Source organism: Rattus rattus, chromosome 9 (genome assembly GCF_011064425.1).
Source record: "Rattus rattus isolate New Zealand chromosome 9, Rrattus_CSIRO_v1, whole genome shotgun sequence".
In the NCBI taxonomy this organism is placed as follows: Eukaryota; Metazoa; Chordata; class Mammalia; order Rodentia; family Muridae; genus Rattus; species Rattus rattus.
In genome coordinates this window covers 25,999,178-26,017,821 of record NC_046162.1, presented here as the reverse complement: position 1 = coordinate 26,017,821, position 18,644 = coordinate 25,999,178, and the positions used below count along the sequence as shown (strand labels likewise).

Here is an 18,644-nt window from a genome sequence, read left to right as displayed (position 1 = left end):
AAATTAGGTTATAGTCACTGTGAAAACTCCATTGAACTTATAGATCTAACCAATTGTCACCAATGACTATCAACAGGGCAGAAAAGACAACCATCTTATGTGAGATGTTCATACACTATGTGTGGTGGATTGAATAAGAAATATTCACCATAGGCTTGCGTATTGAAACACTTGGTCCCCAGTTGGCTGTTTGGGAGGTTATAGAACCATTAGGAGATAAAGCCTTGACAGAGGAAGTATATGATGGGGGGAGGGCTTTGAAGGTTCATCGCCTTTCCTGTTTTACTGCTGCTTCCTGTATGTGGATGAAAATGTGATCAACTAGTTTCTTGCTCTAGTCCCATGCCACACTTCTTTGCCATGATGGACTCTATCTCAAACTGTAAGTCAAAATAAATTCTTCCTTAACTTGCTTTTGCTTACTATTTTAACATAGCAACAGAAAAATAACTAACACAGTTTCCTATGACCCCTCTGTCTTTACACACACACACACACACCACACACACACCACACACATATGGAGAGAGAGAGAGAGAGAGAGAGAGAGAGAGACAGAGACAGAGACAGAGACAGAGACAGAGACACAGAGAGAGACAGAGACAGAGAGAGAGACAGACAGAGAGAGAGAACAGAGAGACAGAGATAGTCCATTAAAGAATGATCCATGTGTTGGATCCAATTACAAATGTATAGAAATAGATTAGAAAAGGGAACATGTTAAATGATACCACAGAGAGACAATAAAATCAAAAAAGTCAAGTTTATGGTGAATTTTGTACAATAAACAAATTGGTTTTTAAGCAACTTGATACCAGCTATGCAAAGGAAGAAGAGAGATAAGCTAGACATGCTAAGTTGAAAGAAATACAAGATATTAACCTCAGTATCTGGCCTGGTTCAAGCAAATACACTGGTAAACTAGTTAAGACCACTGACTTAGAAGTTAATATCAGAGAATTATTGTTGTTTTAGAGGCATGATGATGGTGTTCAGGAAAAACTTATCCTTCAGAGATACATGGTAGATATTTGCTGGCGAAATGCTAAAACGTTGATTATTAAAAATACCTTTCAAAGCCGAAGAGGGAGGGGAAAGATGACTAGATTTAATTATGTATGTGCTGCTTGTTTAAATTATTTAATGGGTACATGAACATGTATAAAATTATTCTCTAGATTTTATGTATACTTGAAAATTTCTACAATAAAAGTCATAAGTGAGAAACCTTCCTGCGTTTTATGCAAGTTTAGTCCACTACTAGCAGGGTAATTGAGATGCTATTGTTTCACTTCTAATGGGCACCGTAGAGGTGCTTGCCACACAGGGTTTTGTGGGAAATAACAAGACAAAATACTCATCGCATACAGTACAAGCTTGACTTAAGTTACACATTGATGCTTCATAGAATTATATACTTTTATATAGATTATATACTAAATGACCCACAAAAATATAACCACTGTTCAACAGTGATAAACTAGAAAGCACTAAATATTCTTGATAGAAATTTTGAACAGTCTGTCATGGGTGGGCAGGACTCATTACCGGATTCCATTTCTACTGGGGAAGCAAATTTTGCCTGGTTCTCAGGGCGGGCAAGGTTGAGAGGGTTGGCGACTATGCCGAGGTTTTGAGATGGTGGTTCTTTCGCCCTTAGTGGAGCACAACGCCTTTGTAGGCAAGTGTTCATGTTTCTAAAAAATGCTAAAATGAGTACTTCTCCTGCAGAGAATAATTGACTGTTTCTAACTGAGCAAACGCTTTCAAGCAGTAACTATTGGTGGGGTGGAAGCTATAATAGTTAAAAGATATTCAACAAAGAGTTGAAAATGTAATTATTAATCAGTGGTGCCCTGGGACAGTGCCTTTCAAATTCAATATGCATGTGAACTACCAGGGACTCTTGTTAAAATCACCGAGATTCCCCATTGCTGGGTAGCTCTTCAGTGATGCTAAAATGGCCAGGCAAGGTTTGGGCTTAGCCTAGCACAGATGGGAAAATAGTTGGATACATGCTTTGGTAGACTTAAGTTTCAATCATTTTGATGCCAGACAACCAAGAGCATGCTTGAGCTAGAGTATTGATTTGGAGAATTCATTTCTGATTCTTTCACTTTAGTGACTTGTGTATTTACTAAAGTAAGAAGCAAAGGTCTTTATTTCTAGAGGATTCAAGATTCAGAATGTTAACAAATAAGAAACATAAACAAATTAACTCTCTGGGCAAATTGTATTCTGGGCAGAACTTAGAAAAGTAGTAAGTTAAACCGTTTGCTTCCACCTCTTCACCGGTAATATGATATGGGACTCACTGTTGAAAAGGTGAATTCATACCCTAGATGCATAGAACAAATGAAACTCAAGATGGATGATCAAAATGTGAATGCTTCACTCCTTCTTTAAAAGGGGAACAAGAGTACCCTTGGCAGGGAATAGAGAGGCAAAGATTAAAACAGAGACGGAAGGAACACCCATTCAGAACTTGCCCCACCTGTGGCCCATACATTTACAGCCACCCAATTAGATAAGATGGATGAAGCAAAGAAGTGCAGGCAGACAGGAGCCGGATGTAGATCTCTCCTGAGAGACACACCCAGAATACAGCAAATACAGACGCAAATGCCAGCAGCAAACTACTGAACTGAGAATAGGACCCCCGTTGAAGGAATCAGAGAAAGAACTGGAAGAGCTTGAAGGGGCTTGAGACCCCATATGTACAACAATGCCAAGCAACCAGAGCTTCCAGGGACTAAGCCACTACCTAAAGACTATACATGGACTGACCCTGGGCTCCAACTCATAGGTAGCAATGAATAGCCTAGTAAGATCACCAGTGGAAGGGGAAGCCCTTGGTCCTGCTAAGACTGAACCCCCAGTGAACATGATTGTTGGGGGGGAGGATAGGGAGGGGAACACCCATAGAGAAGTGAAGGGGGAGAGGTTAGGGGGATGTTGGCCAGGAAACCGGGAAAGGGAATAACTCTCGAAATGTAAATAAGAAATACACAAGTTAATTAAAAAAAATTTAAAAAAAAAAGAAAAGAAAAGGTGAATTCAAAAATGACTCCTCCCAAGAAGATTCCAGCTGAAAAAGCGATGACTTTGACCTAATTTTAGTTCTAGGAAAAGGGTTTGAACAACAGTTCTGGTCCCCACAGTGTCCTAGAAAGCAGATACTTCTCAGTGGCTACTATGTTTATAATTGTACTTGAATTCCATTTGCAGAAAGAGAAGAAGAAACTACTTCAGCCAGGGGAATGAATGGTCACTTTCACCTATCACGATCCTGTCTGTGTCAAATCCAGGAAATGTCCCCTTCCCTAAAATTTCATAGGAATGTAAATAAATACTTGTTCTAAAAAAAATGCACCCAGGGACCTGAATATATTGTACATTGAACCCTCTATGAAGTTGGTGTCTATGGGATTCTAGCTTATTAGTTTGACTTGACCATGTTTTTCAAGAGCTAGGGACTGTGTTGGGCATATTCTGCCTTGGGGAATGCTTGTCCAAGGAAGCCACCTTCAATTTCTCACCATTTCTAGATAATGGAAATATTATTTGAGGTGGGGACTTCTAGCAACATCTGAGGTTAGTAAAAGACCATTGGGGGAGAGTGAGGGTCTTATGAAGAACATAAATTTAGAGGGAAAATACATTAACAAAAAGCCATGGAAACTCATTATTCAAAACTCTTAAGTTTCTACAGAAATCATATTAGGAGGTGTTTAAAATCTCCTGAGACAATAGTGAGATCTGCCTTTATTGTTCCCCAGAATTTTCATCTTTCAGAAGAGGGTAGCAATGCTCTCCTCACAGGGTGGCTGTATGGACCCAAAGGATAATGTGTTCAGAAGGGTGGCCATACAGTAAGAGGAACATGGATGGATGGCCATTTACCATTCCTTCTTACTATGGTGATAGTTGTTCTTACCTGTTTGCTTATTTGGGGGAATTATTATTTTTGGGTTTTGTTTTTCTGTTTGTTTTTATTTTTCCCACGAGAATGGTGCCTTTTCTTTGTTTCAGTTTTTAAGAAGTTGTCAGTGAGTCTCTATCAAGAAAATGTCGGGGAACATTTTCAAGGTATGCCTACTGGGCACTGTCTCACTGTGGCATGGGAGAGGGTACAGATATTTGTGAAAGCTCCTGAGGGACAGCGATGGTACATGCTGAGCGCTCACTATGTAGCTGCAGCAAGTCTCTGAGTGGTGTTCCCACCCTTCCTAGGGCAGTTCTGGGATCTCTTCCTGGGAATAAAAGATTTCTATGCTCAAATATTTAGGAAGCTACATGCTTCTTCGCCTCCTTCGGGCTCATTAAAGGATCAGAGAAGTCCTATAGGACACAGAAGTTAAAACGTGTTTATTATTATCTTTTGGTTTTATTTTTCTTTGCAGTGTTCTCTTTCCTTGCAACTTTTATCTGTAATACATTGTTCAATACATTGGGGAAACTCTGTGGTACAGCATTAGCTAATAGTGAATTCTGTGTATACCCGGAAACCTTGGGCATTAAAAACAATAGGGAGAAGCAGGGAGCACAGAGCATACAGGACATGCCCAGTCCAGAGACTGGGCTGAACTTGAAACCTTTAATCCTGCTGCTTTTGTTCTTCCAGCAACCTGCTACTTAATTCTGGAAAGACTCTTTAAATGATAAATACGTGCATTCCATACACACCTCTCTATAAATACAAGGTAATAGCCAAAGGGCCAGGAAGGTGAGCTACCATAGACTTTAAGAACAAACATGGTTTTAAATTCTGGTTTCAACTCTACAGCTCAGTGACTGTGGGCTAGAGACATGACTTCTCTATGCCTTAGTTTCTGCATTTGTAAAATGAAGACCACAATGCTGTCCATCGGTTGGGCTGTTGTGGATTAGTTAATCATACAAAGCTCTTAGCATGGGCTCAAGTTTATTACTGTCATTAGTGAATCACAGACACTCTTGAGCTAAGAAAAATCAGGATAAGGACAAAGAACTCTGGAAGCCAAGTCTGTAAATGTTCTTTTCACATGTGAATTTACCTTTTTAAGAAATGCCAAGTACCCCATGAGAATTCAGGGTAAGAATTTGAAATGTTTATTAAATCGAATGGTTATGGTGTTGGAATATGAGAATTGTTTCACCTAGTTTCCCTTTAGGTAAATCCCAAAGTATATACAAGAAACAGTCCAGAGCTGAGGCAAAAGAAAGAAGAAAAGCCAATGGCTGAAATTCAATAGCTTTGAAGTAAGAAAGGAAATGAGATTCAAAATTAGATGAGGATGAAGTCATAGGAGTTAAAACAGAGATGTCTATGCAAACAAAGCTTTATGATTTCCAGGACTTAAATGAAAAGGAATAGAATCAAATACCACGTCTAACAGATCTTTGCCTGTCCCCAGACTAAGGTATCAGATTCCCCTGTGCCCATGTAATGGATGTGTGTCCTGTGTAAACTTTCCTGTAAGTATCAATTAAAAAGGTTTCTCATCAAGGAAGTAGGTCACAGGGCCCCAAGGCCAGATGTAGATTGTTCCTGCCTGCCTTGAAGGACTTTGTGACCATACACCAGATTTTGTTCTCCTCCTTATAAACACTAAAGTGATTCAGTGAATGCGAGAGAGACAAGCCAAGGAAAGTAACACTCAGAGGCCAAGCCAGTTCAGTGGGTGGGGCTTGGAGGCCAAGAGATCAGTGAGTGGAGATGTAATGGTGCCGTGCAGGTGTGTTCTTGTTCTGAGGGCCAGAGACACCATTTACTGTGTCTGCAGCAGGTACAATCTCTTATTTCCCCCTTATTTCCGTTTATTCTCTTGAAAAACTATGGGGTATCTGTTAGCATTCCTGCCCACAAGTGGAGAGGAGGGACCAGACTGAAGATGGCTGTCAATCACATAGGAAGTGGTTGAGACTTGCCCATCAGGTACCGTAGAGGAGGCAAGCTGAGTCAGAATACACGGTTTCATCTTGAGAAATGGAATAGACCACAGAACTACAGCTCATGAGACCCTTGGAGGAGTGGAACATTTGTTTCCTTTCTCCCAAATCCCCTGACTCATTTAATTCCTCCATAGCCAAAAGCCAGCAGAATAAAAAAAATGACAGAATTCTTTTTCCCCATCAATAGAGGTTGGAAATCAAGCTATATAAGGAGAACTGCAATTGAAAACCAGAATATCACATCCAATTAGCCAACAAAAACTGTTTATGAAAATCATTGATATTAATAGCAACTACTCTTTCAGTGTTCTCTTCATGCTAAGCAATCAGGTCTATACCATTTAGTCTTTAGAATTACTCTAGGGGAGAAGTATTATTTTTACCTTTTTTTCTAATGATAAAGTAAACAAAGTATGAGAGAGTGGTAACTTCTGTAAAATGAGACACTTTATCCATGTCAGAACTTAGTAGTTAAATCCAGTTTGTCAAAACCTAGAGTTGGAGCTGGTCACCACCAAATTCTCTGTGTTTCCTCTACCATCCTGCTCTGCTGGTTATGTGTGAAGAATTAACAAAGGTGTCAACAATGGCTGACTTTGGAGAGGATTAGGGCTGTCAGTGAGGTAGGTTCACAAAAGGGAAAGTGGGAACTGGGACACAACTCAGTTGGTTAAGTGCTTGTTGTGAACACATGAGGAGAGCAGTTGAGTTTGATTTTCAGAACCTACTTTTAAAAAAAAAGAAAAGCTCAGCATGATAAATGTAATCCTGGTGCTGGAGAGCTAGAGTCAGGTGGGTCCCTGAGCTTGTGGGCCACCTAGCAGCCTATACAGTAAGGCCCACATTCATAAGTTTCAGTAATAGCTTCTGAGGACACACCTGATATCAAATGCAGATATTTATGCAAATAGGCACCCATATTGGAACACACATGCATTTGCGCACACACATACACACACACACAGACACATACACACACATACACACACATGCACACACATGCACATGCACACACACACATACACATGCATACACACACACACACACACACACACACACACACACACACACACACACACGGCAGGGGCAACTGGGAATAACAACTACTTCTTTGCTGTAGTTAAGAGAGAGCCAAAGGAATATTAAAGATTCGTGTTTGATCTGAGCAAAATGAACAGGGTCGCCTGAGAACAAAGGAGAGGGTTGGTTGCATTCTTAGCTGAGCAGTTGTGGGACTTGATTTTCAATACAAGGTAGATTTTCCAGGAGGACAGTTAGTCATCACTTTTGAAATCAGTCCTTCAGACTTATTAGCCTCAGTTTTCCTCATCTGTGATATGGGCATGATTGCTACCCAGAAGGTTGCTGGGAGGACTGAATTTCTAAAGAGGCATCTGCTACCTCCCCCTTCTTCCTGCCAGTGTAGGTTCAGCATTCCAAGAGATAAGCTTGCTTCTTGTCTCTTATCTCACCATGGAAGGTTTTATAGAGAGAGCATTTACCTGCTGTGAGAAGCCCTTCACAACACGCCTCTGCTTGAGGTTGGTCTCTCCATCCAAGTTGGCAGTTTCCAGATGGCAGACCCCACTGGGGTCTGAGGAGAAGAGAAGCAGGATATCGGCTGGGACAATCTCATTGCACCGCATCTGGACAAAGTCTCCTACACGCACATCCTGCCAGCGCTTCTGCATGTAGCTTTGTTCTTTTCTAGGGTGTAAGAAGGAGAGGGGTCTCAGTAAGCTTTGAGATTCCTCAGTGCAATGGCTTACTTTAGATGTCAACTTGCCACAATCTAAAAGTCAACAGTAAGGGTCTCCATTGAGGAAATGGGTAGATCAGGTTGGCTTGTGGGCATATCTTGATTATTGGATGACTCAGCCCAAAGTGGGTAGCATCCTTCACAGGGTCGGGGTCCTCAGTGGTGTAAGAGAAAAGGAGGCTGACTGAGTATAAACTAGAGAGTGAGTGATCAAGCGAGCATGCATCCAGAAATTAATTTTCTCTCTGCTCTTGGCCTTGATGTCCCTGCAATAATGGTCTGTGTCCTGGACTTGTAAGCCAAATAAAATTCTTCCTCCCCTAAGTTACTTTTGGTTTATAGAATCTGTTCCTTTGATTTTTTAGAGTTTAAAGCAATTACCAAGTGTTGACCAGGCATTGTGCTGAGCCTTTCTTTCCTGGGTGGAAGAGTTCTTTAAGGGGGAAGGGAAGGGAACTGTGGCAGTTATCACAGAAGAAAGCAAAGGTACAAAGACCACAGATAGAGAAAGGATTGTTCTAAATTACTGGCAGCAAGGGGGCAATAAAAGTGAAGATATTGATCATTAACAATGTGTGGGACACTGATAAAATGGCAACCTCTAGACACATTTAGAACATTAGTAAGAAGTTACCAGGGAGTTTGATAGCATGGGACCCACTGTAACTGGAAATCAGAGGACTGAGGATCGGGAAGGAAATGATATGTTTACCTCTCTGTAGTTTATCCAACTTAGATAATAACAGTAGCAAGAAGACCTGCCAATTTCACATTTACAACACACTGAGTACTGGTGTCAACGTTTGCTTGCTTATATGACAATTCATTGGTGCAGACATTATATGAATTTCACAAACAAAGAAACTGAGGATCAAATCTTTCTTTCCTCAAGTCTCATAAAACCAGAGTTGTACAACCTGAGCTTGTATCCAGCTTAATGTCAAAGCTCACAGCTTTTACTGCTAGCCACTCCCAGCTAGTATAACACATTAGCTCTTCTATTCCCTCTTTCTGAATAGCACATTGCATTTACAAAGAGCTCTCATTATCAGAAAGTCTTTGTTACACCCAGCCAACTATTTACAAGTTTTGCTCTCCTAAGTAATCCAGAAGCTCTTATTTTCTATCTTTAAAAACTATTTAAAACTATCCCTCAGGGTCCTATAAAGTCTTCTGTCCATGCCAAGCCATGTCTAATGTCTAAGATATCCTTAATTATTCCTTGGATCATGTAGTTTCAAGACCTATCCTAGACATGTGGGTTCGTCTATGATCGTACCTCTAATGTTCCTCCTTCAATGTGAGATTTGAAACTAGACCAGTATTCCCTATGTGGTTTTTTTATTTGAGCCATGCTGGCTTAAAGTTGATATCTCTAAGTGGACCTGGGTCTAGGGACACAGCTTAATTCTGTGCCATTTCCACTAGATGCTGAACTCTGGATCTGTTGTTTTTGCTGGAATCTGAGATGTGAACGAAAGTTCTCAAAGAGGTCCAAATGACTGTTGTCTTTCCTTCTCTAGGTTCTCTAGAGAATCTTAGCAAATCCCTCCTAATATTTTGTATCATACATGGCTCCCACAGAAGACTCCCAGCTTTTGAAATGAAGTTGCTTCCATCTGAAAGCCTGGAGGAAGAGCCCATCAGAGTAGAAAGTCATCAGGCTTGGTGAACAGCCTTACATCTCAAGGTTATTACAGGGTATGCAGAAATATTCCTTGACCCTAGGAGCCAAATGTAACATTATTGGTCTAATCCACGGCAATCATGCCCACATGGCTACCAAATGTGGGGACAGTCTCTCTGTAGCATTATCAGTATTTCTTATGTGATAAAGCGTGTGTCAGATTTCCACATACTTTTGATTAGTTCCATCCACACACCCATTGTACTCCATATCTCTTCTTAAAAATGAAGAATGGGGACAGTCCTATCACCTCTATTCCCATTTATCCCTTCACAGATATATTAAAAAATATATTCATTTGTATACTTAGGTTTTATCCAAAGAGCAAAACAGCCACAGCAACTCAGCCCTGGGATTACTTGTTGAGTGTTCAGGTACAAGGCTCTTTAAAGGCTGTGGGATAGACTAAACTCTCAGTGCCAAATGAACTTTCAGAGAATGAAGGAGGGCATGGTTTCTATTGCTTTATCTTTTCATTTTGAGAGAAAAAAAGTGATTCTTAATATTAAAGGAAACTTGCCCCCAAGGAACAAAGGGTTATCCCCCAGTTTATTCACGTCTCCCTTTATTTCCTCCCAGCCTTTGGCTTCTGTGGCGGTAGCTGGGATCTATCAGATAAAGCCTTCGGGCCTGTGGGGGTATCTGTTGATTACTACAACATCAGCATCCCGCCTGGTGTGTCAGGATGGACTAGGGAGAACATCCTTGAATGTGAGCATCATCTGAATGGTCATCATTTTCAGAGTTTCCTCATTCTGAAAGTTGTGACAAATATGCTAGATGGGATTGCTACATGCAGAGCAAAATCAAAACCAAAGCACCTCCATGGGTGAAAACAAGTCTGCTCTCTCCACTTCCCAGTAAAGGTCTCCCCTGCTTAGGATGGGGTATAGGTAGGAATAAGGGAAGATGGGAGGCTCTGGAGGTTAGTTTGGGGTGCATACACACTTAGGTGGTCAAACTGGGCTGAAATGCTACTCTTTTGGTCTTTGTCATGATTCACATATCACTAGACTAGACTTGTGCTGTCTTCTTTATGATACTGCTTGGATCCCAGTGAGGCCACCACCATGCTGGGCAGTTGTTTCTATATGCCAATTCTTTTCTCAGACAAAACAGGATAGGGAAGGGACATCACGATTATTCCTGGAGGTTTGTCTCTTCACTTCTGTAATGCAGGTTGTCACTACTCTGCCAACCTTGTCTTTGTCCTTTGGACTTTTTATGTTTATAATTACATCCGGTGGCTTTGGATCAGGCAACAATCACCTGCACACACAAACCCTAACCCCTGCCCCACAAACTTTTGCTTAAGAGTAGAAGAAGGATCTCAGCAAATTGATGTTCCAGGGTCTGGAGTGTGGTTCCTGAAACAAGCTTCCAGAAATACTGTTCTTCTCCAACAGTCCCATGCTTTCTCCAGGAGTCCCCAGAGGGAGACTAATACTGGGGCTATAGGTATTCATTTAAAAGGTATTTTGGGGGCAGGCAGTTTAATATGTGCATGTGACATTCCTTATTGGGTACATCATCTAAGAAATTTTATTTGTAGTGGTGTTATAAGATGATATGTTACAGTAACCTAATTCAGCTATGTTCTAGGATGATAGACATACTTTACTGGACCTTTAGGGACACTTCCATTTCACACTTGGGCACTTTTCTCTGGTTGCCCAATGCTTTGGGGTACACTTCGTCAGTTCATCTGTCAGCAGCATGTCTGCGGAGCAGCCAGGGATGCATAGCCCAAGGGTGTCCAGCCAAGGGAGGTGAGAAACAGCAGAATTTAGCTGAAGCGTAAAAGTGGCATGCTTCTACACCGAGTGACACTCGGATGTGACCAGCAGCTGGCCAGGAGCTGCCAGCTGGAGTCATTCCCTCATTAATATGGCCCGCTTGGAACAGCTGCCCCAGGTGGATGCACACAGACCCTTGTTGTTCCCCTGCTCGGTGAGTTTGCACCTGGGGACTCACTGCTATTTTAGTTGCCTGCAATGTTCACTGCTGTTTAAACAGAAGACAAATTTACGCGGCTTTGGACAAAGACTCCATCTGGCAGATTCTACCTTGAGGAGAAATTAAGTGGCTCGGTGCTAAACAGCTTTCTGGGAGAAGATAGCCTTTAAAAAAATAAGGTAAAATAAACAGCAAGAGAGGTTTTTTAACCCGTTGTATGCCATGTGGAAATGGGTGAGAGGGAAAGATGGAGAAGAGGATGCTCAAGGTTCCATTTCTCCTATGCTTGGGTCCTGATGCAAAGAACCATGGGGACTGGAGAAGACTAGACCTGTCAGGAGGATAAACTTATGGAACTTATGACCCTGGGCTGTCCTTCAGCATGCTCATATAGGAAGTCTAGAATGTCCCAGGTGGCTATCTAGAGTGAATGGGGACCACTAAGAAGAATGAAGGCAGTCCAGGGATTAGGAATGTGTGTTTGAGCTGGAGACATGGCTCAATGATAGACTTCACACTGCTCTTGCAGGAGATCTGGGTTTGATTCATATCACCCACATCTTGTGGCTAACAACCACCGACAATCCTAGTTCAGGGGATCTGACACCCTCTTCTGGCCTGTGCAGGCACCTGTGCACCTGCCGTCATACCCAAACATAGATGCACATAATAAAAATGAAATAAATTTATTTAAAAAATGAGTATGTTTGAATCCAAGCTTCCCTGAACATTGTCTGTGAAACCTTAGGCAAATTACACAACTTCTCCGAACCTGTATTTCTTTATCTGCATCACCTCACAAGGTTATGGATTGGGGACTGGGGCTTAATCCACATGAGGGAGTGCATTTAGGGCTTTGTTTCTAGTTAGTCTCATTAGACACAGATTCCTTCACAATGCGGAGAGAAATGATTGTTTGTGGTATGGTGAGGGCTTTCCACCCTTCTTGTGCCCTTACATTTTCTTCTTCATGCTACTCATAAGTTTTATGGTTTGGGCCCAGGCAATAATAATGTATAAACTCCTGAAACTCTACAAATATAAACCTTTCCCCAGACCCAGAATAGAAAGAGATTACCATTTCAGTAAACTGAACAGTTCCTGCCCTGGAGCATGGCTGCTCCAACTTTGAGCTGGGTGAGTAGGCTAGATATATAGTCCTATCCCTATTCTTTACTCGAAGGCTGTCGAGGTCTGACCAAGGTGAGGGTATTGGTGGAAAAGCTCATGCTAGACCCACTCTTCTCTCCATAGCCAGTGGCTGGTTCAAGCCTGTTTATAATACCTGGTTGTTTGAGAACTTGAGTGTGGAGGTCTGAGGCATATGGGAAAATGGGAACAGCAGAGTCACTTGAGCTGCGTTTAAAGGATAATTCTAACTTTTACAGCTGTCTAGCCTTGAACTTTTCTTGTGTGTGTGTGTGTGTGTGTGTGTGTGTGTGTGTGTGTGTGTAGGCGTGCACAGGTGCTAACATGTTCTCAGGTGCATACATTTGTGCATATGTGTGGGATCAGAGGTCAACCTCAGTTGTCACTGTTTAAGTGCTACCTACCATTTATTTTATTTTATTTTTTTTTTTTTTGTTTTTTTTTTTTTTTTTTTTTTTTTTTTTTTTTTTAGAGCTGGGGACCCGAACCCAGGGCCTTGCTTCCTAGGTAAGCGCTCTACCACTGAGCTAAATCCCCAGCTACCATTTATTTTTGAGACAGGATCTCTCACTGTCCTACACCTTGCCACGTAGGCTAGGCTGTGTGTGCCATGAGCTTCAGCAATCCTTTTCTCTATGCCCGCCCCAGTTCTTAGACTACAAATATGTCACCATGCCCAGAATTTTTGTGGCTTCCGTGGATCTGACTTATAAGAAACACTTTACTGAGTGAGCGCTCTCACCAGCACCTTCTTAGTCTGACCCTCAGGTTATTCAAATGGGATGAGGGACTTCTGGTAGTTGTAGCTGAAAGTTCACTACACTGGTATTTATAGCTGCTCATCTTCTCCTTGTAGCTGTTTCTAGGTTGGAGAAGAACGCAGCATTGCCGTAGTAACGGAGGACTAGGAACTATGGTAGCTGCCTATTTTGTTAGCAGATACACGTGAGGTATGGGATTTGTTGGCTGGGAGGAATGTCTGGTGAGAGAGAGTAGGACTTGAAAAGGGTGATGCCATCTTAGTTCTTGACCTGATCCAAGTAAATGACACTGAGATTGAAGGAATTGCATTAAACATAGCCTGGGACTGGGGCTGGGACTGGGGCTGGGGCAGGGGATAGACAGTACAACTTCCTACTTGCCTTAAAATCCTTTATTGTCTATACTTGCTTGTCTGGTACAGACCACACAGGAGGAGTTTGTTAGACATGGAGGAGTTAAGGAAACTCTATAAAGGAGCAGTTGAGGTAGAGGAACAGAGGGAAGTAGGAACCACGTCTGGGCTGGAGACATTGTAGGACTTAAGTTACATTGACTGCACTAGAGATGCTGGGCCCCATCCAGGACAGCTGGCAATTGATTGGCAGGAGAGGATCCAACTCCTAAATCAACATGTTGAGGCTGAGCATCCCTAACAGTGTGGCCTTTGTTTTAGCACTGCCCTGTTCTCTGCCAGAGTCTACAGAAGTCTGGCCATACCGGGTCTCAGATAGATGTTAGGTGTCAAAGCTCCAAGCTCTGAGATGGCACTCATCTCTAACTCCACTGACTATGTAGTTGCCACATTCAGAGAGAATAACTTAGAACAGACCGTCATTAAGAAGTGATGGCCACAGGCACACCATGCCTCACAGGACGGGGAGTCACAGGAGTATTCCTGTAAGCCCATGGCTACTGGATTATGACTAAGTAGCCTAGGGGTATCTGATGGCACACAGCACAGTGCGTATGAACTTTCTCTAACCTCTCTCTTCACACCCTGAGGCAGTGAACGTCAGTGTTGCATGGCTTGTTGGCATCCTGCTTGCATATCACCCTTCTGTTGCCTTATAGCTTCATGCACCTTTTGTTTTCACTATGGGATGACCTTGCCGAGAGATGAGAAGGTCTCTATTTATGTTCCTAGGATTGGGTAAGCTGAGTATTTGTTAAATATGATATCTTGTAGATTCATCTTGAATATTATGCAAATGAGAAACTGATTGAAGCCGTTTTGACAATTAGTCATACAGACTCCCCACTGAAGGCTTCTAATAATAATAATGAGATCTCATATTATGGGCTGACATAAATGGAGTGCTGATAAGGAGCCCAGCACCAGACGTACATGACCATTTATCTACCTAATTAGGCAACTTTCATTACTACCATTTTTTCTCTTTTTTAGATGAGAAAGACAGGGCTGGGACAAGCTACCTTACTCAGGTAAGATCACACAAGGATTTGTGAGTTGCAGTGAGGGGCACTATAGCTTAATGTGGAATAGACACTCTGTTTGGAAATGAGGTACACAGTAGATGAAGGGAAAGATGGTGATGGAAGCCTAATGGAGGCTAAATGAGAACATGAGTGTCACCTTTTAGAGTCCTGAGCTCAGTAATGGCAAGACAGAGGCCATGAATTCCCCCTTGCTGACACATATCTCATTTCTGGTGACAAGAGTTCAGAGCTTCAGCATACTTGGACTCTTGTTTTATGGCTCTCCTGCCTCTGAGTTTGGGGGACCTAATGCAGTCTCTTCTGAAATGACAAGCTAAATTGGCCCAAGTGGTTTTTATTTCTGTGAGCATGAAGCAAGGCAGAGGGGCTAGTGTGTGGGTGGGAGACATTTGTAATATGGATACTGGGTTTGCCATATGCAGAACCAAGACCTGGGCTGTGAACACCATGGTCTGTTGGTTTGTGACCCTCAGGCTGTGGTAATTTTCACAGTCACACTTCAAATGACCCTGGATATTTTTCCGCTGTCTGCATTTCTCAGATTCTCCCCTGATGTCTGTTTGGCTGAATGTTGGAGCTTGAAGTTAAGCTCTACAGATACAATCTTTTCCCCACTTCTCTCACATATTTTTAAACTCTAGCCATCAGCCTTTCTTTTGTGCTTTTCTTGGGTCAAATTCATGGAGAGTCCTTGCTGTCAAGGTGTGGAAAGTCTCATCAGTGGTATTTTAGATAATATTATTTAAGGGCTGCTGAATGCTAGGCACAACACCAAGGGTTTAGCAGTACATGCTAAAATATACACCAGCTCACTTAGTACAAAGAACACCCCCCAGAAATTGTTTGGGCATGAAGGTAGATTTATAATGGTATGTTGATGTTAGCATGACTCCAGGAAAGACCAAATTTTGCTCATCTCTCCTTTTTAGATTCTCTAGACCACTACTGAGGAGACATAAAGGCAAATGGGGACCACAGCACCACTGGTAGCAGCACACACATGACATTCTTATGCTTAGGGCATGTTGGATTTTATATATGGCCCAACTCTTTTTGGGTCTGGGCTAGGGAGGACACATGTTGCCTTCCCTGAACCCGATATTCAGTGTGGGGATGGCCAAATGTTGAAACAGAGGCTCATGTGAAGCATTCACGAGATAGGGCCATTGTGCTCTGGCCAAGTGCAGGTTTGATGTGGAGTATCTGATGGCTGTGTTCAGTCAAGTCACTATGAAACTATTTTCTTCCTGTACTCCACATCCTGTGGCCATGTATTCTAGAGTTTGTTTCTATAGGAATGCCATTTCAGAGCCCTCTTGTATGCCATCTGCCTATTTCCTCATGAAACAGACCTCGGGGAGAATTACGATCAGCATTTAAAGGTGAGACCAGTTGGGTCCCATTATTGACGTGGCTCTATTTAGGTCACTAGATAATTAGCAAGACAATCAACACCAGCATGTTTATTTCTTCCATCTTCAACTTATTCACTGTGGATGCTGTCAGGGCAGGCAACTGCCAAAACCAGGCTGAAGGCCCAGTCAGGCAGCCAGCACTAGTGACTGCTGGCCTCTTTTGTGTTGCAGCACATGGAGTTACCTTGACATCAAAGGTACCTTATTTCTAGAAATAAGACTTTCCATGTCCTGCTAAAATGTCAAATTTAGGAATAGGGGAGATGGCTCAGTCTGTAAAATGCCTACCATGCCAGCAGATAGTTCAGATGAGCCGTCATTGGCAGAACTAATCATTGGAGCTTGTTCCTCAGCTAGCCTAGCCATTTGGTGAGCTCCAGGTTGAGTGGCAGACACTGTTTCAACCAATAAGAAGAACAATGGAGGAAGATACCCAACACTGACCCCCAGAAAACAAGTGTGTGCATATGCAGACACAAAGCTGCATGGGCATGTTCATACTAATATGACACACACACGCACACACACACACACACACACACACACAGAGAGAGAGAGAGAGAGAGAGAGAGAGAGAGAGAGAGAGAGAATTTGAAAACCAGTAATGTATTCTCTCATTTAGTCTCAACTTTCAAGCATTTCTTTCTTTTTCCTTCCTGACCTTTTTGATACCATTATAATCCACATGTGTAGTCTTCAGTTGACATATGACTAGACTCCAAACTGGACAGTGCTCCCTAGGCCTGGCCAAGAATTTCTCCTGTTTTGATGTCCCCTGAATGGTCACCTCTTTGAGGAAGGCTTCCCTTGGCTTTGGCATTTCATGCAGGTAGCTGAACCCCTACATTCTTCTCCATAGTACCATGTCTCCTGCCTCCTTGAATATAGGACACCAAAGTACATGGGGGGGGGGATTATGACTGTTTGTAAGCATCTCATGTACCCTGGGCCGAGAGTCCCTTGAGGACACATTGCCATGATGCCACACTATTAATTATGGTACCAGTTAACATTTGCTGAACAGGGGATGGAGAAGTGGCTTAGTTTGGATAGTGTCTGCCATATAAACATTAATACCTGAGTTTATATCCCCAACACTAACCACCAAGTGTGGTAGCTAGCACGAGTCTGTAACCCTAGCAACATGTGTGCAGAGACAGGCATATTCCAGAGTTTAATGGACAGCCCATCAAACCCATAAGTGCTGAGTTTAGTGAGAGACCCTGTCTCAAAAACTAAAGTGCTTAGCAAAGGAGGAAGACACCTGATGTCAATCTCTAGTCTCTATACATATGCACACATGTGTATCTATGCATAGACATACTTCCTCTACAACACACACACACACACACACACACACACACACACACATACACACACACAGTTTGCTAGACAGTTAAATAAGTCAGTGACTGGCTGCTGTAAGTCAGGCTGGACTTTGTTCTCTATTTCAATTTGGGGACAAATCCCACCCCAAATCCCTCAGCTCACATTCTTCCTATACTGCATGTTTTTGAATATAAATACAATTTCCTAAGCTAGCTGGAAAAAAATACAAGTCTCTTGCTGGGTATAGTTTCTGGATTCATTAAACAGAGCCCTGGGAGAAGCTAAGCTAATACAATTCCGAAGCTAATCTCCCCTCCAAGTCATTCCATAAATCTGATTAATGGGTCACCTCTCGACCATAAGCACTGTTGCTATATTAAAAGAAAATGCTCTAACAGGATTGTAATTCTGTTAACAAGGCTTCTGCTGTTCGCAAAAGGCATTTCCTCACTGGAGAAATGAGTCTAGACTGGATGATGCATGGGATTAGGTAGTGAGCAGAGTTCTACAGGCTTTTGTGCTTAATTGCAAAAGAGGAGAAAGGTATAGAAAAGATTCACAGAGGATCACAGAGGGAAGTGTGGGTGCTTGAGACATAAGCTTTTAGGTATTCCTCAGAAACACTCACTTTTTCAACCCTCGGTTGTCTGATAGCTTATCCTGTGACACTGATCTCTTGCAACAGGGCAAGGCGCTTGGTATTCATTGGTTCAGATAATCATTAACACACAAGCTGCATCTGGCTTCTCCTGTCATGGTTTTTCACAGAACCTGTGTATTCCAGAATAAGACAAACTTTAGGAACATCTATCCAGTGTAGGGTGCTCCAGGGTGGGCATGTTCCCATCACTATGTGGAAAACAGCTGACAGAGACAGGATTTTGAAGTGACAGAGTTGAGGGCCTCTTTGGATAAGAACCTTGCCTTAGGCATAACTTATTATAATCTTTTTTCCTGCCCCCAGGGATTGGGTCAGTGATGGGCAGGGGGCACTGAGATGTGAGGGGGCTTGGAGTAAGTTTCCTCTCTTGACTTTCTATGAAGGCCACCAGAAATATCTGCCTTTATCCCTTTGTGGGTTATTAGAAGTAGCTCTGGGGGCTAGTCCTGCTGCAGCCCTGTCATTGTCATGAAGCACAATTGTCTGAGGGTTCAGCCAACAAAGACAAGGACTAAATGGTGAATCAGGATCTAG

The 18,644-nt window shown here is 42.4% G+C and overlaps 1 protein-coding gene across 1 annotated transcript in view; it reads right to left on the bottom strand.

Annotated features, from left to right (window-relative positions):
• Atp10b (ATPase phospholipid transporting 10B (putative)) overlaps positions 1–18,644 on the bottom strand; it is a 175,367-nt gene that overhangs the window by 74,375 nt on the left and 82,348 nt on the right. The window contains exon 4 of the mRNA XM_032911974.1: positions 7,437–7,641. Within this exon, the coding sequence (XP_032767865.1) occupies positions 7,437–7,641 (205 nt within the window). The remainder of the gene's footprint in view (positions 1–7,436; positions 7,642–18,644) is intronic.